This window comes from Squalius cephalus (genome assembly GCF_949319135.1).
Source record: "Squalius cephalus genome assembly, chromosome: 7".
Lineage (NCBI taxonomy): Eukaryota > Metazoa > Chordata > Actinopteri > Cypriniformes > Leuciscidae > Squalius > Squalius cephalus.
The window spans coordinates 28,529,508-28,552,657 of record NC_137128.1 but is presented as its reverse complement, the minus strand read 5'-3'; the positions used below and the strand labels follow the sequence as shown (position 1 = coordinate 28,552,657).

Genomic DNA, 23,150 nt, shown 5'->3' with positions numbered 1-23,150 from the left:
AATTTGCATATTCATAGAAACACGCATACTAAATGAGGCAAGGGTGTAGAGTTATATTCAAACATGCACAATATTTTAAGGTATGAAGATTTTTTTTTTAAGGAAAAAAAACCTTTAAATATGTTGACTACAGGGGTTTTTTAACATTGGGTTTGTTTGGCAAGTCTCCAAAGAATAGAACCCAACAATAGGTAATGTAATTTCATGTATTATTATTAGTAGTAGTAGTAGTAATATTACAGCAAAAATATGACATTTCAGTTTTTTCATTATGATAATAACAATAATTTGTATCATTATTATTTTTGTATTGTTATAGCTAAATAATATATTTTATTATTATTATTATTATTGCAAATAAAAATTGAAATAAAAACAGTGATACAAATAATAATATTTTTTTATTATTATAGCTAAATACTATGTATTATATTTTTATTATTATAAAAATAATTATTCTTATTGCAAATGAAAATGAAAATAAAAAAGTGATGATAATAATAAAATATAAAATATTATTGTTATAATTATTGGCAAAATCATATGAGTTATATTTTTATCATAATAATTATTATAATAAAAATAATAATGCATATGTTGTAATTTTAGTTCATTTGCATCAAATAGCAGAAATACAATAGGCTATTTCCAAATTTAGTTTGGATACATTAAAAAATCCATCAGTATCGATCATAAAAACAGTATATCAGTTGATTGTGTGCTGTTGTTTGATACTCCAGTCCCACAGTATATATTTATCTTCTTACTATCACTGATTTATTTCACATCTTAGCCTTTTTGCCATCAGGTAAACGTGTTATTACATTTAAACCTCAAGTGATGTGTATAAATAGCCCTGGCAAATGTAGGGTAGGTCAGATATGGGAAAAAAACGTATGTCTAAAATGAATAAATCAATCATCGCTTACAGCCGAGCTAGAGTGTTGCAGGATAAGTGATACCTTAGCATTCGAAAACCCAGCTGTCTAGACAGCCCTTTCCCCCCAAACAGACAAATCAATATATATTGATTACCCGCTATGCCCTGGGGAATGACACGGATACGCTGCTTGGCAGGCAAGTGCACCAAGCGGACCGAAGAGGAGCTCGAATCTGTTTAAGTGTGCCACCCTGACTGAATTTGTGTTCACCTGATCTCGACTTTGCCTCTCATGCACTGTAGCTCAGTGGTAGGAAGAGAACCACAATCAAACATGGCACATGTCTCCTACCATTTGCTCGAGAGAGATGAGTACTAGCTAGAGAGTTTTCTCTTGGTGTTTTCACTAAGATGTGATGTAGCCAGAAGGTACGTGAGAATTTCTTTGCAGAGGCCACAAAAAAATAAAAATAAATAACAGATTCGCACAGCTCAGAGAAATCAAACATTTATGCTATCGCTATCATGAGACGCTATATCATGTACCTTGGCTACGCAAACAAGAATGACCTATTTAAAAAACGTGACGTCTAGTCCTTCTAGTTAATGGCTGGTGGTCCGGTGACTTATTCATTTTAATAGAGAGCCTGGAGACAGTGTGTGGCATTAGCTAGCTCTGTTTCTCTCTGCTCTGCTGGTCTGTGTTCCTGCAGCAAGAATTGTTACCTGTCGCCTCCCTTCTCGCTGCCCGTGGCTGACATTCTCCTTCTCTCACTCCTAATTGCCCCTGTGGGACTTATCAGGGCTGCTGTGGCTGTCTGCAGCGTGGCAGAGCTTTCAGCGAGGGCCGTGCGAGGGCCCCCGCCTCTCTCTCTCTCTCTCTCTTTCTTTCTCTCTGGCACTTCCTGCCGCCTGACCGACTCCCCGCGTCCTCCACAGGTGTCGCCGGTCTTCCTCTTCCTCCCTCAGACCCTCACCTGTCAGCCCCCACTTCGCTCGCGTTCCCAAAGGGCCTCTGAGGGTACTGTGTCTTTGAGAGAAATATATATATAAAAAATAAAAAAAATAGAATACAAATAGGACATGTGATGTCTCAAGGTCAGACTGCATGGTAAATTGTCTGATCTGAAAACAAAAGCAGATTACGTTCAGGCAGACGCGAGTGAGGTGCCGTTGAGGTTAATTTGTTTTGTCTGTGTTTTGGATAGCAGACAACCGTGGCGCAGTTTATGGCAGGCACCCTGAGAGTTAATTACTTTATCGTTGCATTAATTGAAACATGAAAAATGTAAACATGCTAGTGTAACGGAGTCAGTTTAAAGGTGATGTGTGTCATTTATTCCATGTGGGCTGATTTCTCAGAAAAGTGTGAAGTTGAACTGGTAGCATCTGGTTGTTTGAGATTCCACACCAATTTGACACTGCAACATTGTCTTAACCAATAGGGTGAGTTTGGGGCGGGACTATTTGGTTTGCGACCAATCGCTGACAGGGGGAGTGTTTGGATAAACTTATTATTTTTGCAGTTCGATTTAGTGATGCTAGTGACACAAACATTGCACACTACAGCTTTAAGTTAATTGTTAGTTTACCAAAATAATATATTATCATTTTATTTGGGCTTTGATAGTCATGTAATATTAATAATAATAATAATGATAAAATAACCAGGGGCAACCAACATAAAGTTTTCTAAATCCATTAAAATCATAAAAAACATAAAACACTAACATTTTACCCCTTTTTTAATTTTAAATTGGAAATTGGAAGTAGCTCCAATGCAAACAAATCAAGCAAAGATCTTATTACATTTAAATAAATAAAAAAAATCTTACAGGATGAGGTTAATAGGCATATGTATTATCACCCTCTAGTGACACTTTTACATAATGGCAATGGCGGGTTTAAGGATATGGTGCAAAAAAAAAAAAAATTGTATATTTATAATTATAATTAAAAATGATTATTTTATATAAAATATTATTTAGACATTATAATTTTTATTTTATTTTAGTTAGGTTTAGAGTCATGAAAATATATTTTATTAAGTTTTCCCAGTAATGTTATTTTGTCTTCTTTTTTTAGTTTACGATTATGACCTTGGTTTGGAACGATGATGACAGATTTTTTCATTTTTGCGTGTATTCTTTTTTTTTAGGAACTCAATCATGACTTTCACAGTATAAGACTGATATAAAGAGTATGTAGTGATGTGGATCAGCATGTATCAAATGACACATTGGTGAGGCTGTAAAATGAAGTGCTGTGCGAGACACTATGTGAAACCATAGTGTCCCATTGAGTTGTCTTAGGTTTGTGCTTATATTTAAAGACAGCAGGGGAATTTTCATCCTTCACTATCCATCTCCCTCCCAGCAGGATGGACTTGTAAATGAACGAGCAGACATTTTGTGCTGGAAACTGTGTCTGTTCAGTCTGACACACCATGTAACAAAACCGCTTTAGATCCAGCTGAGTTCCCCCGGCAGGACTGTGTCAAGGGATTTGCCAGGTCACAGAGCTGAGCAAAATGGCTGCCTGAGTTTGACTAATGTGCTCCAGGAGCCCGTTCTCTTTGCCCAGGAGTTTTGGGTGGCTGAAATTCATTAAAGAGCAGCATCCGTAAACTACAATTGTTGGACATAACAGGGCCCACATCTCCCATTTTGCTTCCCTGTTTGTACTGAAATGCACACATAGAATCATGCACACACATACAGTATGTTTATACATACGTAGAGCCCCCATAATAATTTCTAGCTCATTGACTTTGACAGTAAATCAATATCCTGTGCTATCTATTGTTACCTAATTCAATTAGGCCAATTCATAAAGCAGAACATAATGGAGCTAATGGAAAATGTTATTAGGGGAATAGCTGCACCATTTAAGTCATACACGGAACTATGAAAGTCAATTCGGCATCGCAATTGTGCATTTCCATCTGAATCGCTGGCCCTCAGCCGTCGCTCTTCCTGGATGAAGGGTGATGTTGACCTGATGCATTTTTACACTGACGGAGAGAGGTGCGCCAATGTCGCAAGCAATATTGTAAATCAAAAAAGCAGAGGTACTTAAATGCGATTCATTGAGAGGCCCACGTCTCCCCTTCACCACTTTGCGCAATCACATTTGCAATCTGCTTGATAAAGTGCGAGAGGGAGCGAGGGCATGCGTTCAGTCGCAGACAAAGCCTCAGATTGATGTGGAAACAGGAAACGTGCTGATTGCTGATTATTATGTGGTGGCAGGAAGCTTTTGTCTATCAGACTGTCATTCCAGCAGGTCAGTTCAGAGCCAGCAGGCTATTGTGACCATGCATGCTGATAAAACCCAACACACATTGGTTGTTGTTGTTTTTTCAAAGAAACTCTGAATTAATAGCGCTGTGAGTGGTTAGATCTTTAAAGCAGGGCATTTAGAGAGCATGCGTATTGATTCATTGATTACAGATTTGTGAGATCTCGCCCATTGGCCTGCTTTGCAGTATTTTAAAAGTGGGGGGTTAATGGCTAGGTGGGGAAAAAAGCCTTTCTGCCTTTTATCATGATGGCTGCAGCCCTTCGAATGGCCTCTGCTTTTATACTTTGTGAATGTGGGACGCCAATTATATAGATATCAGAGCATCGGCTACAAGACTTGCAGTGGAACTGGTATCTTATGGAGAATGTTTCAAAGATATATTTAATAAGGGGATGGCTGTCATATGATACAGGAGCTGAAGTTGCCTTTAATTAGGAAGGGAAGCATTCCCAGCAGCCCTAGGATAACACTCTGAGACTTTGCCCAATAACTGATTGTTTTTCAATTAGTTTCTATCTCTTATTGCAGGTACTGTGTGGCTCGCTGGCAGCAGGAAGGACTATGAGGGTGGCTGCCGCCTGCACTGCAGAGCTCTGTAACTTTGGCAGATAGGATCATTATCCCCCTGTAAGACACCCTAAGAGCCGGAAAGATGAGGACTTGGATTGTACTTCTTCTGTGGGCATGTGCACACAAAACTGTGAATGCAGTTGCCCTTTCAAGAGGGCCGGTTCGAAGGAAAACCAAAGAAATTGAAGGACCGCAAGACAAAGAGTTGCTCAGACGTTCAAAGAGAGGATGGATGTGGAGACAGTTTTTTCTGCAAGAGGAATACACAGGAACGGATCACCAATATATTGGCAAGGTAAGAGATCATGTTTCTATTTCAGAGTATAAATGTGGTCTGAGCAATGCTGGAGTAATGTTGATAGAGTCGATTGCAGAGATAGATTTGGTTTCATCGCTCCTTCTAATTTTGGCTTCTGAGGTTAATAAACAGAGAATGATCAAAACTGTGGCCAAGTCATATGTAGGGATCTCCAGCATAGAGCCTGCTGGATTTGAGATAAGGAGCTGGGTGAAATCTGACCTCCCTGGTACCTCACACTTCATCTGAGTACCTCAGCATCTGAAGCTCAGAGCTGTAGAGGATCAAATATTAAAATAAAGTATAACAGTATGCTACTGTTTCTTATTGCAGAAGATCTCAAACTTTGGCCATCAGGTGGTAGGCGGCACACCTCAGGATTTACACTAAATAAGGTTGTTAGATGAACCTGTTAATCCATTAAAAAGTTCCTTTAAAAAATCATTTATTGCAAACAGAACATGAAGGCGCAAGACACTTCATATTATTGTGACAGTGTTTCAAATTTATATGAAATATCACACCAGTGTTAAAAATCTGAAGATACTAATAAGTGGATCGTAGTTTTCATTTTATGGCTGAAAACTGATAAATAGCCCATATTAAAGCTCTGTACTACCATATCTAAATAAATAAAAATTAAAAGATTTAAAGCTAAAATCAATTTTACGCTTTATAATGTACAATATGAAAAATGTATAAGATTACATTTAACAGTGTTATTAAATTATTAGATTTATTAAAGATTAGATGATGTAAATGTAATCTCAATGTAAAAATAGGGGAAATTAATATATACAATTACATAAAATAATTGGCAAAAAACAAAAAAAAAAACATACAGTTGTACCGATATATTGTGCATCCCTAAATATACACTATCATTCAAAGGTTTGAGGTTAGTAAGATTCTTATATACTTCCTTTGCTCAGCAAGTACAGATTAAATTGATCAAAAGTGACAGTAAAGACATTTTACAAAAGATTTATATTTCAAAGTAATGCAGTTTGTTCTACTCCTGAAAAAATGGTATCATGTTTCCACAAAAATATAAAGCTGTTTTCAAAGGATCTTGTGGAACTGAAGACTAAAGTAATGACTGCTGAAAATTCCGTTATTTTAAACTGTAATTATATTTCACTATTACTGTTTTTACTGTATGTTTTATTAAAAATTTTGGTGAACTCATGACTCATGAGACTTCTTACCAACCCCAAACCTCTAAACAGAAGTGTATGCTATACAATATTGAATATTTATTAGTTTGAATTTGATTGTAAAATATGTATATTAACAAGTGCAATAACATGTTATGGTGTGCTGTGTGTTTGTAGAGGCTGTTCTGCATGAGGCCAGTCAAGGAACTGATAATGGTCTTTACAGGAATAGTGGAATCTAAATATAAACTTTATAGTGAATTCACTCAGTGGTTCTTGGATGTTCTGATTTGATCTGGTGGTACTTGGCCTGAAAAGTCTGAGAACCACTGGTTCAGAGACTCGAAAGCCTTGCAAAGGATCACCAACCAGTGGATTATTCATGTGAGATATTGCACGCGCATAATTCACAAAGCTCTCTTTGTTGTTATGGACATTATGTGCCTGGATCATGTAGCAGTCAGTGTGGAGTAGAAGCAGCCATTTCTATAATGTTCAGAGGGAAAATCATGTAGAGCATAAGAGCCATTGTGTTTGAATGGTCTTTTGTATTTTACTACCCTATTTTACTGTAACAAAGCGGCTTATTCAAGTGGAAAGAAGTGTCAAATCATTCTCTCACTCCTCTATCAGATGTAATTGTCAAAGCTAATCACATCCCACCTTCAGCTCTAAAATGAGATGTTCCTATCACTCAGTTTAATCATTTTGTGTAACAATAGTGAATAACACAAATTCAAAACTGCTTTATACACACATAGAGACGAGAAGTAAAAAAGTTTGATTACCTCATAAATATCTGACAAAGTGGTTGCACCAACATATACCATGCAGCAGTGTCACTGTTCATAATAGACAGGCATTCAGCTTGATTGCATATTCAGGGTGCTGTACTTTCATCTGATATGCCATCAGAATTCAATTCCACAAGGACTCATTTTCACATATTTGCCATGGAGTACCTGTCTATTGCTACATTCCCCCTGTAGTATTTCGTTATTGTTTTATTCCTTCAAAATCAACGGACATTGAATACATTCAGGATATCGAATGCAATACATATTCATGAGCCATATCAACGGCAGAATGAGCGGAGGTGCTGATGAAATGCTTGAATTGCTTCCTCTCAACAGCTTCACTCAGATATGGATAAAGGAGACGGCACAGTGATGTACGTTCTCTCAGGTGAAGGTGCGGGGACGATCTTTGTGATAGATGCCAACTCAGGAGATCTGCATGCTACCAGGAGCCTGGACAGAGAGGAGAAACCTCTCTACTCGCTCCGAGCTCAGGCTGTCAACAAGAAGACCGGCGTCCCACTGGAGCCAGAGACCGAGTTTATTGTGAAACTACACGACATCAATGACAATGAGCCCAAGTTTGACAAGGAGGTTTATACAGCGTCCGTACCTGAGAGGTCACACATTGGTAAGATTCGGCAGCTTCAAAAACAACCACTGAAAGTCTTGTGGGTGCATATGAAGTATATCAATATTGTAGAAATATTACAAAACAATCTATTGCTTAGTATAGCAATATAAAACAATTGTAACTTAAATTATTACTTTAAGGAAGTCTTTCACTTTTTGATTCTTATTATGTACTCTCCTGCATCTGGTTCCAAATCTGTATGAGTTTCTTTCTTCTGTGAACACTGGGATAACACAATGAGATATTTTGAAGAATGTGCAGGTCACTATTTTCCATGCAGTTTAATAAATGGTTTATAGAGCTTTCAAGCTTTAAAAAAGGATCCAAATTTAGTCATTTTAGTCTTTATTCACTGATAATCTTCCCCTGGATAACTATTAACTGCTGAAACTGGATCACTGAATCAGTAAGTTGAACTTGAGAACCAAAACAGCCAGATTCGTGAATGAATCATTCAGAAATTCAATTCCTTAGTCATTTCCTCCTTTATGCTTTTCACTGAAGAACGAAAGTCATAACAAACATCATGAGAGCAAGTACATAATGACTATAGGTGAACTCTAATTTCTTGTTTTTCAGGCACCTTTGTCACTCAAGTTACCGCCCAGGATGCAGACGATGAAATGTTTGGCTACAGTGCAAAGCTAGCCTACAGCATCAGCCAGGGTCATCCGTACTTCTCCGTAGAGCCAAACACAGGTCAGTCCATGTTGAACTGTTATATAATAGACAGAAATGGCAAAATAGGTTTGCACTGCAGCTCTGTCGTTCAAGCAATTTAGCCGGGCAAATTCGCCCAGCGAGTTTAATCATTGCTAATGTGTGCCCTGGAACATTTCCCGCAGAGGTCTTTGTTTAAACAAAAGAGAAATAGAAACACAAAAGCTCCCATGGCAGATTAGTGTCCAGCTTAACACTGATATGCTTTAGCCCAGATGGGACACGAACGATGATGTCCATGAGCACATGAAATCCTAAGACTGAAAAAAAGGGATATTCATTAGAGTTGGGGGTTAATCTGAGAACATTTGTGCCATTCAAAGAAGCAGCAGGGCTTGGATTCTTCTTTACGTGAATTACTGGATTTGTCTTTTGCCTTTTTTGGATCTAACCGGGACATCAGGCATACTTATGTTCAAAGTCAACGTGAATCACTGTTTGCAAGCCATTTTACTTCTGTAATGTGATGTAACAGGATGTTCAATAAGAAAGAATGTAGGATGAGACTTGATTTTATCCAACACAAAATTAATTGGGTCATGAAAAGTGGGCGTTACATATCAGAAAGTAAGTTTGCTAATCAATCCCATTAAAGCTATTTGGCTATTGGTTAACATTATCCAGTAGCTTGAATTTCCTAACTGACATCAGAGGAAAAGTTGTTACATTGATTAAAGATTATGAAGACAATAAAAAAATTTATATATATATATATATATATATATATATATATATATATATATATATATATATATATATATATATATATATATATATACATATATATATATGATAAAAAAAAATGATCAGGACTATGATAAAAATAATAACAATGTATGTTTATGCCTGATTAACACTGAATTATGATTACTTGCTGTTTAATTCTTTTTTAATTAGTTTATTTATTTCAATTTCAATTGAACAATTCAATTCAACTTGCACATTATGTCTTGTATTATTTTAGAATTCTTGCTGTGAATCTAAAATAATTATTGCAAAAAAAATTACTGGTCCAACACTGTCAAGCAAATCCAACAGTGTCTTACTCTGAAATAGCTTGTCACCAAATTGGTTTAGCTTGTAAAACACCAGTTTTAATAATCCAAGGTCTTGTTTCTTCAGAACCTGCAGCGATCTCTCAATCAGCAGCTGCTGCCCGTAATAATCTCTGCGGCAAAATGTCAGTCTCAGTGCATGTACGCAATTAGTTCTGCACTGTTCAAACACAACAAAGACTCAGCTGCAACTGCGGTCTGGTGTCGTCCATCTCCTAGAGTAAGGAACTGGGCTGGATTGGATGTTAACAAACTAAGTCATCTTTCCCTCAGGTATAATCCGGACAGCTTTGGGACCTTCCGATATGGACAGAGAGCAGAGGGAGCACTACCAGGTGGTGATCGAAGCCAAAGACATGGCCGGCCAGAAGGGGGGCTTAACAGGCATCACCACAGTAAACATCAGCCTCACCGATGTCAACGACAACCCCCCTCATTTCACACAGAGTAAGCATGCATTTAATAGATAGCAAATATTATGTAAATTCGTAAATATCAACAAATTGATGTTTGCACAAGACATAATTCCAATAATTCTTTTCACTTGCATGAGTCTTATATTTGGAGTAAACAACAAATACAATACACAAATTTAAAAAACAAAACAAAGACAAAAAAAATATTTTTTGTCATTGTGGGAAGGAAACCGGTTATTGGTAAAGCTTTACCAACTGCGTGAGGTCTGTGTGTTAATCCTGATTAAATGGACAGAGTGGGCTCAGTTCACGTACTCTTTTGTGTTTCTCTTAAAATAATCTATTCTTTTAGCCTGCATGCAAATAGAAAATGCTTGGAATTTCTGTCATGTTAATTAGAGGAATGCAGGCTATCAGCACAAAGCGGATTTTCTGCGGGCAGCACAATATCGGTCGCGTTCGCCATTTTTTACAGTAAAGAGAACACCAAGAGTAGGTGAAAAAGCTTTAAAAAGCACTTTAATTGGCTACAGTGTTAGATACAGGGATCGGATATGTAGATTTACAAATGCAAATGGTCAAATGAGGTTTGTTCCTCCAAACTCTTCTTTTATGTTCTCTTGAACAAGTAAATGGTATCTTGTTGCACTATACAGTGCAGATCCTCTCTCAAGAGAATTCACAGATTCAAGCACAAACCCTGACATTAACATTATGTTCCCCAGGTATATATCAGTTCAGCGTTCCAGAGCTCACCAGCGTAGGATCATCAGTTGGCAGGATCGAGGCTGTGGATGCTGACGTCGGCAGAAATGCAGAGATGGACTACACCGTTGTTGGTGGAGACGGTCTGGATGTGTTCGACATCAGCACTGACAGGAACACCCAAGAAGGCATACTTAGCGTAAAGAAGGTACAAAGAAACTTTCTTTCGTGCTTTGAGTTTGAAAACAGAATTTTCACTCATGCAAGTTTAAGAAGCTTGTTTTTTTTTAAATGAAAAGAGTTACACTTGATGGTTTGTGAATAAAATGGGAATGGGGGATGAAAATTAAACTCGGAGTGGGCTGTTTATTCCTGTGAATGTGTCTCCGTTGCAGCCTCTGGACTATGAGAAGAAGAAATCATACTTGCTTCAGATCAAGGTCCAAAACACACATCCAGACCCACACTTTCTGAGCCTGGACGCTAAGGACATGGCAACTGTCAGGGTCAGCATTGAGGATGTGGATGAGCCCCCACAATTTGAGAAAATCAGCTATATTTTGGAGGTGAAAGAGGACGCGGCTGTGGGCACAGTGATAGGATCGGTCAGTGCCATGGATCCTGACATACGCCGCAGTCCGGTCAAGTAAGGGCTTTGCATTAATATCATCCCATCACATTGTTTTCATCATCTAGATTTACAAGATCACCGTAAATCTCTTTAAATGCACATTGCCCAACACACAATAGCCTGACAGTAGCTTGCAAGCCTCTTAAACCCCTGCCTGTTTCTTCCCTTGACCTTTTGATATCTGCAAAACCCTGAATAATCTGTCTGAAGCTATAGCATTATGAGTTTAGATGGACTGCTTCCTCGGAGCATGTTTATTAAATTCACATTTAATTCAAGAGGTCCTTCAGTCGCAGCATTTTTATGAGATAATTGTAATAAACTACGATTATGAGAATAAATGAGGATATTATCACTGTCCAAAGCGCCCTAATGATAAATCTGATGCAGAAGGCTCAGGAGGACAATAAATGGATGTTTTTCCCTCCGGAGAACACAGTAAATAAGAACGCAGAATGGAAGCGCAATTAAAAAGCCCTCTGCAGCAGAGAACAGGACTTCAGGGCTGGTAATTATCAGGGACATCTGAAGCACGGGCAACACTGTCGCTCTGAACATCAGGAGGCTAATTAGGAAATTGAACAATCCCACTGATTGATTACATTTGAAAGGGCAATATTGTGATCTTCTGGTGAAAGAAGAACAAATGGGAACTGGGCATGTGTGGGCTCAGGGCACTGGGATTTCATGCAGTTATAGCTGTGGTGTGCATCAAGCGTCCTCAAGTGTCTTCTGCTCTGAAGGTTCAGTTGTCTTAACGGTTTTGTAAACCAGTGTTGGGGAAGCTGTTTTGCCAAGTTACAGGCTAAATTAGAATTTAAAGTAGTAAAACTAGTAAATGCACCCTTTTGAAAAAGTAGTTTACTTTACAAGATACTAACAAAAAGAGCTCACTACAGAAAAAGATGGTGCAATATCTTTTGAAATGTATACAGTAACTATCCGATGATATCCTTTATCATTTCTATTTTTCTGGCACAAAACAATGAGGGTTTTTTTCAACAAACGTCAATTAAGTTTTACTGTCACTATAGAGATTTCTATGACTTTTTATTTTGAATACTTTTGTAATGATTTTTGATGACTTTCCAGGCCTGGAAAACACCATTTAAAAATTCCTTGGCATTTCCAGGTTTTCTATGACAGTGGAAACTCAACTAGGCTGAAAGATTTTTACTTAAACTGATCAGTTTAAACTAATTACAACTAAAATCTATATTTAGTTATATTTAACTAAATATTTTTGTTGAAATAAAATAAAGAAGACCTAAAATGCCACCAAGGATTTTTGCACAGGGACTCAAATCAAATAGTTTCAATTACTGATACTCACTAGGATGAATTGGACTTTCCCCAACGCTACATATGAGAATGAAAGGGACAAGTATGGGAGGAGTGGGGATCTTATTATTCTTCCCTACAAAACGATGATTATGACAACACTGACAGTCTTGCATTTTTCCCTGAATTTTTAATGATTTTCACACTCAATTTTCTCTGAGCATAATTGAGCCAAACCGATTTGTCACAGGTCACATCATAGTTGAACTGCTCTACACTATTTTGAAAAGAACACTGTCGCAAACACATTGGAACTGGTGACAATTGAGCTGAATGGTTTGACTTGCAGGTATTCAATTGATCGGCACACAGATGTGGACCGGGTTTTTGGTGTCTATGCTGGGAATGGATCTATATTCCTGCAGAGGCCTCTGGACCGAGAGGAATTCGCTTGGCACAACATTTCAGTGATCGCAACCGAGTTCAGTAAGTAACTCCACGCAGCTCACAGCCGCAGTTCATTTGGAATGAATTTAGGTTGTTAAGTTCAAGTCATCCAGCATTAAATTTCTCCAGTAAGAGTTCCGCATTTTCATTTACCATGACAGCTTATATTGACTAAATATATTAGTTTACTTTTTTAAATTAGAAATCCAGTTTCCTTCCGTGGCTCCAATAATGTGAGCTTCTATCATCTCAAGTAGTCAACCATCATCTGCCACATCTTTTTAAGGACACTTAGACAACCCAGAGCAGACCAGCCGAGTGCCTGTGTACATCCGCATCCTGGATGTCAACGATAACCCCCCTATGCTGGCATCCTTCTACGAGACCTTCGTCTGTGAAAACGCCAAAGTCGGACAGGTAAAGAGCATTTTAGTATACGTTTCCCATTTATCTGCCACATTGTCAATTTCGATGTAAGATAAGGAGGAATAAGTTCACTTCTCCTGTTCGGTCAGTGGATGGATGTGTTGATTTAAAGCAGGGGCGTCTGTTAAACAGTGTGTGACCTCTACAGAACTCACACCTCCAGAGCGAGATAGAGATCAGTGATGAGTATTTCTCCTTCATGGATTAGTCGGCAGAGCCTTTTTCTGTCAGGCTTGATGAGATTATGTGTCATGGTGGATGACAGGGGCTGTCACATATCACAGGCACTTCATAATAACTGTCCACCTCTCCTCCATTTCCTGACTCTTCTTGTATCCCTCGTTGTCCGTCATCACCCACCTCACTGACCCGCCCACCTCAGCGCCTGGCAGAATTGTTCAACCTGGTGTTTGCCATGGTTTAGTTTTTGGATACAAAAAGAACCAAGACTATAGATAAATACATGCATAATTCAAAAGTTTTTTGGTCTTTTTCCTGTAAAAATATCAAAAAATCTTTCTTATTTTACTTGAGAAGCAAAATTACATAAAATACTATAGACGTCTTGCATTTTCCCCCTATTTCCCCCAAATTATTTCACTTTTTTTTTTTAAGATAAAGTGCATATACTATCAACTACATCTATAAAAATGTTATAATAATTGTAATAATTCAATTTAATTACATTTAGGTAAAAGAGACTGAGGCAATTCTGTTACTTGTAAGATTAAACCAAACAATCATTAATTAGTATTGTGTTTATTAGCTATTTTTCAGCGACGGCAGTGTGAGATAAGGCTGGGATTTTGATTCAGCAGTTATATTCTAACAGACTGAAGTAAAGCCCAGAGGAAAGGGAAGCCAGCCAGCAACACGCAAGCAAGAAATCTGGCCAGTGCGTAAGCCTGGTAGAGAAAAAAATCATGAAGCACACAATGGATGATTACATTTTTGTCACAGCGTGTTGCCAGTGCACCCTTGAGAGATGCATTTAAACTAAAATTGCCCTTGGTGACAACTAAAGATAACCATGTGCCTCTATCACTGAGCCAACATCTTTCCTTGCTGTAAACATGATTATAGTGTTTACATGTAAACACTTGTAAGGTCTGAAAGATGACATTGTGAATAGGTCATTCATGTTATGCAGTACCTTTCCAGCTCTGTAACTTAAATAAAAAATAAAAAAAAGTAGTTACTTACATGAATATGTGCCTGTCAAGCTCATGCAATTACATGTTATTAATTATGACTTCACACCATTTACATAATGTCAAGATAATTAACAGGAGGCTTAACAGGATAGTGATATGGAGCAAAAGTTAGCCATTGCTAATGTTATCTAAATTCAGACTACAATAAAACTAACAGGATAAAATTGTTTTATAATAATATTGTATATACTGTGTATGTGTGTGTGTGTATATATATATATATATATATATATATATATATATATTAAAGAATGCATGTTTTGTTTGATAAAAAAGAAAAGAAGAAAAGATTTAAATTAAAAAGGATATTCTTTTTTTTTTTTTGCTACATTTAATAAAAACATATCATCATGTAACTTATTCATGTAATTTATTATTTGTATTTATTTATTTTTGCTTGATGCATTTGAGAAAAAGAGAATAGAATAAAAAGAGCTTTTTTGTTTGCTCTATGCATATCATTATTTGAGTGTGAGAAATGAAGAAAAAACACAAATACTTCTTTAGAAAATGCCAGGTTTTGATATTAGATGTTGACAAAAATGACAACATCTTCTTAAACCAAATTTGTTATATAAATAACAGTGATGATAGAAACTAATATGATTTTAATCTCAAATATAATTGATAAAATACATTTATAATGTGGACTTTCTAAAAAACAAACCAAACACAATTTGTAACGCATGTCCTATGAATTTTGGTAAATATGTGATTTTCATCATTTGCTTCTTTCCCACAGAAAATCCAGACAATAAGTGCAGTGGATCTAGATGACCCGGTCGGTGGACATCGCTTCTTGTTCTCCTTGGCACCAGAGAGCTCAGTGCGAGCAAACTTCTCAGTCCGAGATAATGGAGGTGGGTGCCCTCTCACATCGTCTGGCCCTCTAACTAGCTCACTGTCTCTCTTCATGACAACACAGCCCAATCAAACAGGAGAAATCTTTAGGACACATGGCCTTTTCACATCTAGCTGTTTAAACTGAGCCATGTTGTTTTGCTGTAGACATAACTTTAGGTCTTTCTAGGCCTGTTGTGGTCTGCAGAGAGGACAGTTGCCTCATTCCTTAAAGTGCCCCTATTATGCTATTTTAAAGGTCCTTAATTTTGTTTTAGAGGTCCCCTACATCAAGTTTATATGCATAAAAGGTCAAAATACACTTTTATTTTCTCATAATATACATTGCACATCACCACATTTTTCAAAGATTCTCAAACGACTCGTTCGAAGATTCAGTCTCTCTAAACCCTCCTTTCCCGAGAGCCTACTCTGCTCTGATTGGCCAGATGGCCCAGTCTGTTGTGATCGGTCTACTGCTCACAGCATGTGTCTTAAACAAAAAGCCCATTACTATAACTGAATTTCAACTCCGAAGGCTTCCGTCGATTCAAGTTCAATTATGAAGCACTGGAAGAACTAGTTATTCAACCCGAACCTCCATCACAAGGACGACTTGAGCAAGATGTTTCTCAGTGATAAGCTACTCAATTTTGATGCACATTATGAGATGTTGCAAATGTAATTCCTCACCATTCGCATCAGCATTAACAAGTGTATGTCAATCAACAAACCGATGTGTATATTTAATGCGGTGCACACGTGGGAACTGTATCATTAACTGTATCAATAATAACGGTGCATACATTAGATGAGCACTAAAGTTTGTAAAAAAGATCTTGCTCCATCCTTTATCATTACTCTAAGTAGTGAGAACAACAGACAATCGGCATTAATGGACACAATTTTAGGTAATAGTGGCCCACAGCTGATTAGCAGAACTATTTCAGTAAGACAGTAATAACGCAAGTTAGCCGGTTAGCTGGAGACCTACACAATATAAAACACAAAACTACGTATTTTAAACACCCGGGAGAAAATATATCCATCAATAATTAATCATACTTATGGCTGTGATTCTGAGGAGCAAGTTGGTCCAAATAAAGTGGGTACTATCCCATCTCTAATGGATAAGCGTTTTGTAAATCCCATTTAGACCACTCAGAGATTTGAGAAGCAATCGTCAAAAGGTTATACTGGTGTTGTATCACTGTGGTAATTTTAACCACTGATTCAGTTTTTAACCACTGATACAGTTTTTGAGGGTGGGTCAAAGTAGATGTTGTTCGCGTGCAGCCAATGAAGAACTTAGGTGGGCATTATGCAAATGTGTTACATTGTTGCGTATGTAAGTTACGGAAGTAAGACTGGAACGGCAACTGACGACTCGTTTGAGCAGTTCAGTTTTTTGGATTTTTTTTGAGAGACAACTTTATTTATCGCACACTTTGATCTTTAAAATTTTGCAGACCTTTTACATTCACAAACAGCTACATTATTACACGCTGCATAAGAAGGTAATATCTGAAAAAGCATAATAGGGGCACTTTAACCCTTACATGCATAAATGTTTCTCCAATAATTAATACATATTCATGTCTTGTGATCTTTAACTGCTGCAATAGTATAAAACTCTCCTGATAAACAATTGCAAAAAAAGTAAATTAAAGCATGTTTCGTTACCTTTTAATTTGGAAGGGTTCGATTTGAGCAGATGCTTTTTACTATCATCACTGTCATTGTCAAAGCTCATATCCCCAGTACATTCAGCTTCTGGCTCATATTTGCGATCTCAACCATATTCTCAAAACGATCATTTTCAACGTCTTCAAAACTGACAGCTTCCCCACCAGATCCACCATCAAGTGACAGTGACACTACTTGATTGCATACAGAACTTGCTCTGAAATAAATGAATAAGCCATTTAAAGTTTTGCTGATTATATTTGTGTATTCTTTTGTTTTATGTCTTCGGTAATTATGAGTGAAACATCACGTCATCACTGTGTATCAGACATTGCCACCTTGAGGAAAAAAGGTGAATTGCACTTATTGGGTCATCAGAGATTCAATTGATACACAAAGATACACTTTTTACAAAAATGAATTAGAAAACAGACATTATTTTATAAGAAAAAAATAACTATTGTTACATTGATTATAATGAATCGATTGAGGAATACTAAGAAGGTGGATGTCTAACTTAAAAAAATGAATGAGGGGGAGGGTAGTGAATTACGTCCCGGGTCGAAAAAGACCAGAGGTATGCGTTTAAGGGTTAATAAGCTAAGCGCTCAACTCTCCACAGATAACACAGCTGGAATCTTTACACGACGCGCCGGATTTGGCCGAATGCACAAGAGCACCCATCTAGTGGCGGTGGTGATCTCCGATGGAACCTTTCCCATGCAGACAAGCACGGGCACGCTCACAGTTCGGGTGTGCACGTGTGACCGAGATGGCAACATGGAAATGTGCAATGCAGAGGCTCTGACCAGCTCTGCAGGGCTCAGCACAGGGGCGCTGGTGGCCATCCTGCTCTGCATCCTCATCCTGCTCTGTAAGTAGCCTTCAGTTCTCTCCTTTGACAATCAGATCACTTCTCATACGTCCATCTGTCTGATGCCCGCTTCCTCCATCTGTGAATTCATCTGACTGTTCATCTTTCAAGCCCTTTGTTAGCGAGACTTTTCAGTTCATTTTCCCACCTGTCTTCCTGTCAGTTAGCACTTTTGTCTGCGCTGCCATTTGATTAATTACAATTCCAGTGGTTTGAAGTGTGTACGCCTGATCTGCATGTAAAATAATTAGCAATTAGGGGAAAAAAGAAAATAAAGGAAACAGTTTCTGACATGCTCAGATGGCTGAACTGATAAAACTTGTTGGTTATTTAATCAGGAAACTGAATAACAAGGGCTACATTTAAATGAAATGAAAATGAATCCAGTCTTGTTTTAATTCAACAAAAAATGGAATATCACATTTGAGTTCTAGACTTAATTTTAATTGAAACACTTGTCATATAACTAATATGCATGTGTAATTGATCAATTTACTGTCATTTTTTGACAGTGCATTTGAATTGCTATAGAAAAGCTTGCTTAATAGAGTTTTGCTATCTGTTAACATCAGCTACTCGTAGTTCTCACCTGTGAACTGTGTGCAGTAGATATTGATGACCTGACTCCTACAGTAGGTGTCACCCACAGGGTAATGCATCATGTATGATACTCTTCCTACTCCATTGCAGTGAAAGATCACTGATAAAAGCAACCAAATGGTACTAAGGGGGGGTTTACTGAAAAATGAATTGCTCCCACTGATAGTGCGGTTAATTACCACATGCTATCTGAATCACCTCTTCAAAATGCCGAAAGCATACATTACTACACAGCACATCTGGAAATATGGCTGTTTATAATGCTCTTCTACATCATTTGATGAATACCTGCTGCAAAGATCAAAGGGAAGTTTACACAATGTACACATTTTTAAATGACATTTTGTTTGACCATCTGCTTTCTGTAGGTGGTTATAGCTACAGAGTAAGAGTTTTTGTGAACAAAGCACAATATATAATTAAGCCTAATTTATTTATGACCACATTTCTACCAGATACGATTTATATATATATATATTTATATATATATAAATCGGATCTGGTAGAAATGTAGAAATAAATATATTGAAAATTTGTTGAAGACAGTATGTCTTATTGTAAAGCCACACCAAAAGGAAGTTGGTGTAATTCTATATATCTAACACTCACCAATGCTTAATTGTATTTTTAATAAAAAATACAGTAATAACATTAATATGGTGAAATATTATTACTATTTAAATAAAATATTTTGCATTTCAATATCTTTAAAAAGTTGTCAGTGCTGGTTGCAAACGTGATGAAATAAAAGGCTGGATTTAATTGCAAGCAGTGAATGTTTATTGAAAACAAACTCAAGATAAAACTTCAGAATACTGGGTACAAAAAACACGTAGAACTGAACAACCAACATAATATTGCAGAGAACGGACAATGAACTTTTTTAAGTTTAAGGTTTAAGTCAAACTAATCAATGAAATAGAGAACACTTGCAGATCATAATTAGTCCATGAAAAACCAAGGAAACCAAACTCAACCACAGGAAACTAAACTGCAAAGCTGAATTTTCAGCATCATTACTCCAGTCTTCAGTGTCACATGATCCTTCAGAAATCATTCTAATATGCTGATTTGGTGCTCAAGAAACATTTCTTATTGTTATCAATGTTGTCTTTTGATCATTTTAATGCATCCTTGCTGAATAATAGCATGAATTTATTTTTTACAAATCTAACTGACAAACCTTTTATACATTTATGAGTATACATAATAGCAGTCAATCTTTTTCATTCTGGTGCATCACTAATATTTACCCTTTTTTTCTCTTGTTCTGTAGTGATTGTAGTGCTGTTTGCTGCCCTGAAACGTCAGAAGAAGAAAGAGCCCCTGATCATCTCCAAGGAGGACGTGAGGGACAATGTCGTCAGCTACAATGATGAGGGTGGCGGCGAGGAGGACACGCAGGCCTTTGACATCGGAGCGCTTCGGCATCCGGAAGCAATGGAGGACAGCAAAATGCGTCGGGACATCCTGCCCTCCGAGTCACTCTACCCCTCTCTGCCGCTCCGCAAGACCATTGTGCCGTCCCGAGAGAACACAGACGTGATGGACTTTATCAACCAGCGCGTGCAGGAAAATGACGGCAACCCCACGGCTCCTCCTTATGACTCGTTGGCTACCTACGCGTACGAAGGTAACGGATCGGTGGCCGACTCGCTCAGTTCACTGGGGTCCGTGTCCTCAGAGGGGGCGCAGGACTATAACTACCTCAGTGAGTGGGGGCCACGCTTCAGGAAGCTAGCAGACATGTACGGCGGGGAGGACAGTGACTGGGACTCCTAATGGACAGACTGCGGAACAAGACTCATTTGCTGATCTGCTTCTACATGAAGACTGGAGTGGCAGAATGAGGCAGCCTAATTTCTTTTACAAAGTGCCCTTTTATCCTTCTCTTTGTCCTACAATCAGGCAGCCGATTTCTCTGTCGTGATTGGCTGTGCGTTTTCTCAAAAGAGGAGACGAACTTAACGCTCCGTGAGGAGGACGTATCCGTCTGCGGACTTCTCATCAGAAAGATCATCTGCGGTGACATCTTTCTGCATAATCCCAGATTTTTCTGGAAATGTCTACAGTTTTTCATATCTGTAACATCACTGAAAAGCCAAGCATCTGATGCGGAGGTGCTGTTCAAACACTGCTGCAAAGAACAGTTTATCAGTTGACTGTGAGCTTGTGAAACACTTGAAGTGAACTTGAGCAGGTCATTGACTGAAAGGCCAAGGCCGAGTACTTTATGAAAGTAATGAAACCACCGCCAAACTCGGGCCTGTGAATTCACCATCAGACCTCAATGTGTTGCGGGCGGCTTAGAATCAAACAATTCAACATCATAGGAGTTGTCAAATAACTGGGAGGAATTTTCAAACTCTTACTATTAACCATTTGCATAATTTTATTAATCTACTTACGCACTCAAGAAAATATGTGTTGTCCTGTTACCCGGAATCAAGACTGGTTGTGTGAAACCCATCTAGAAAATGGGTCAGAAGATGTTTCATGGTTGGCACTGGTTTTCATCATCCACATGAAAAAAAATGCCAGAAGCTTACAATTATCTGCTATGTCATTGGACCTAAATGTGTTTTTCTTCTTTTAGCAGTCTGACTAACGTTTAGTTGAACTCAGAACTGCTTAGTATGACTTTCTTCTTGTGAGAGACACACTTCCACACGGTCCCTTAATGACATGCTGCAAACGAATAGCCAGGGAAGTAATAAAAGCTCAACTGATTTATTCCTCGGCTGAATGTTAACCACAACAGTGTTGTATTGAGGTGTGAGTCAAATCTTAAAGTAAATCACTCCGCAATGATTGCGCCCTCTCTTCAAACCAGAAAATGAGCCTTGAGATTGCCTTCACCTCTTAGGAGGGGGTGGGTAAGCTCTGAACAGTGCTCGAGCTGGTAAATATTTGTGTTTTAGAAGCAGAATTTCCATTCTTTGTCATTGATATGCTGTAAAAAAGAGAAAAAAAAAAAAGAAAAAGATGGTTACTCATGCTGTAAAAACTTGGTTTAATGAACAGTGCTTTGTACCAGTGGTTTGGGAGAGTAGATTATGTCCATGTACTACTTTACTTTATATCTTGTGAAATTTTGTACCAAATATTTATATACCACAATGATGACTAAATATTCTTGAAATATGTACATTCGCTATTATTGTTCCCGTGTTTTGAACGTGTTCAACTATAAATGTGAGCTGCTTGCAGTTCATTTGATGATGTGCAAATGGAATCAAACTTTCATTAAAATAAATGTTCTCTTTTACAGAAAACCTTTGCAATTCTTTGCACACCCAGAAAACACTTACAAATGCATTGCGTTAAGCTTTTGACTTATCACAAGCAATTTGTATTTATTTATTTATTTTGCAAATTACAGTTGGTCTGCTGCCCATTTTGTGAGCTAAGATAAGTTCAATCAACCTAAAATAAATGTATTTTTATGATATATATATATATATATATATATATATATATATATATATATATATATATATATATGAGAGAGAGAGAGAGAGAGAGAGAGAGAGAGAGAGAGAGAGAGAGAGAGAGAGAGAGAGAGAGAGAGAGAGAGAGAGAGAGAGAGAGAGAGAGAATCATACAAGTATATATGTGACCCTGGACCACAAAACCAGTCACATGGGTCTTTTATTTATTTATTGAGATTTATACATCTATTTATACTGAATAAATAAGCTTTCCATTGATGTATTGTTTGTTAGGATATGACAATATTTGGCCAAGATTCAACTATTTGAAAATCTGGAATCTGAGGGTGCAAAAAAATCGAAACATTAAGAAAATCGCCTTTAAAGTTGTCCGTTTATGTTCGCGATTTTGCTGCATTCACTCACAAAAATAAATGTTTTATATATTTACGGTAGGAAATTTACAAAATATCTTCATGGAACATGATCTTTACATAATATCCTAATGATTTTTGGCATAAAAGAAAAATCTATCTTTTTGACCCAATGCATTGTTGGCTATTGCCACAAATATACCCGTGTGACTTGTGACTGGTTTTGTGATCCAGGGTCACATATTAGTATTATACGATAGGATTTATTTTTAGTATATCTTTAATGCTCAATATATGGGCATGACTTTTACATGATTCTTAGAGGCCAAATGTCATTATCGTTAACAGAAAATTTCCAGTGTCTGCCCAAGATCGTCAGCTCATTAAGCCAATCTATAATGATCTCAAAGCTCGCTACTGGATTTGGAGGGAGAGGAAACAGTATTCATTTTAAATTGATTGGGGATGAGCTGTTGTGAGGCAGATGGTGACATTTCAAACAATGCCGATGTTAACTCAATCACCCTGCCATCCAGCGCTCTCTGCAAATATGTACGTAGACACAAGTCTCATCTGGTCTCTGTGTGTCTACAAGGCCATTAAGGGCTTAAGCAACACTCCAGGATTCAGGTGCGCTAAACTCATTTAGAAGGGTCAGTATGCATTTCTTGGAAAAAATATTTTTTTAATAAAATAAAAATAATATAAAATAATTTAATAATAATATAAAGTAATACAAATTTGAACACAAAAAATATTGTCTGTTGTTTGTCTTTAGTCAATAAAAAAAGATGAGGGAAAAAAATATTTC

At 37.4% G+C, this 23,150-nt stretch overlaps 1 protein-coding gene across 2 annotated transcripts in view; it reads left to right on the top strand.

Annotated features, from left to right (window-relative positions):
* cdh6 (cadherin 6) overlaps positions 1-21,805 on the top strand; it is a 29,570-nt gene extending 7,765 nt beyond the window's left edge. The window contains exons 2-12 of one of the 2 annotated variants that reach the window (XM_079875476.1): positions 4,712-5,048; positions 7,342-7,636; positions 8,219-8,338; positions 9,688-9,861; positions 10,556-10,743; positions 10,931-11,181; positions 12,797-12,933; positions 13,181-13,311; positions 15,277-15,394; positions 17,683-17,934; positions 19,811-21,805. In XM_079875476.1, coding sequence (XP_079731602.1) covers positions 4,836-5,048; positions 7,342-7,636; positions 8,219-8,338; positions 9,688-9,861; positions 10,556-10,743; positions 10,931-11,181; positions 12,797-12,933; positions 13,181-13,311; positions 15,277-15,394; positions 17,683-17,934; positions 19,811-20,316 — 2,385 coding nt within the window. In that variant the 5' untranslated portion in view covers positions 4,712-4,835 and the 3' untranslated portion in view covers positions 20,317-21,805. Of the gene's footprint in view, positions 1-4,711; positions 5,049-7,341; positions 7,637-8,218; positions 8,339-9,687; positions 9,862-10,555; positions 10,744-10,930; positions 11,182-12,796; positions 12,934-13,180; positions 13,312-15,276; positions 17,413-17,682; positions 17,935-19,810 lie in introns of those variants that run through there. The other variant, XM_079875477.1, reaches the window with a different exon arrangement.
* The last annotated feature ends 1,345 nt before the right edge of the window (positions 21,806-23,150 follow it).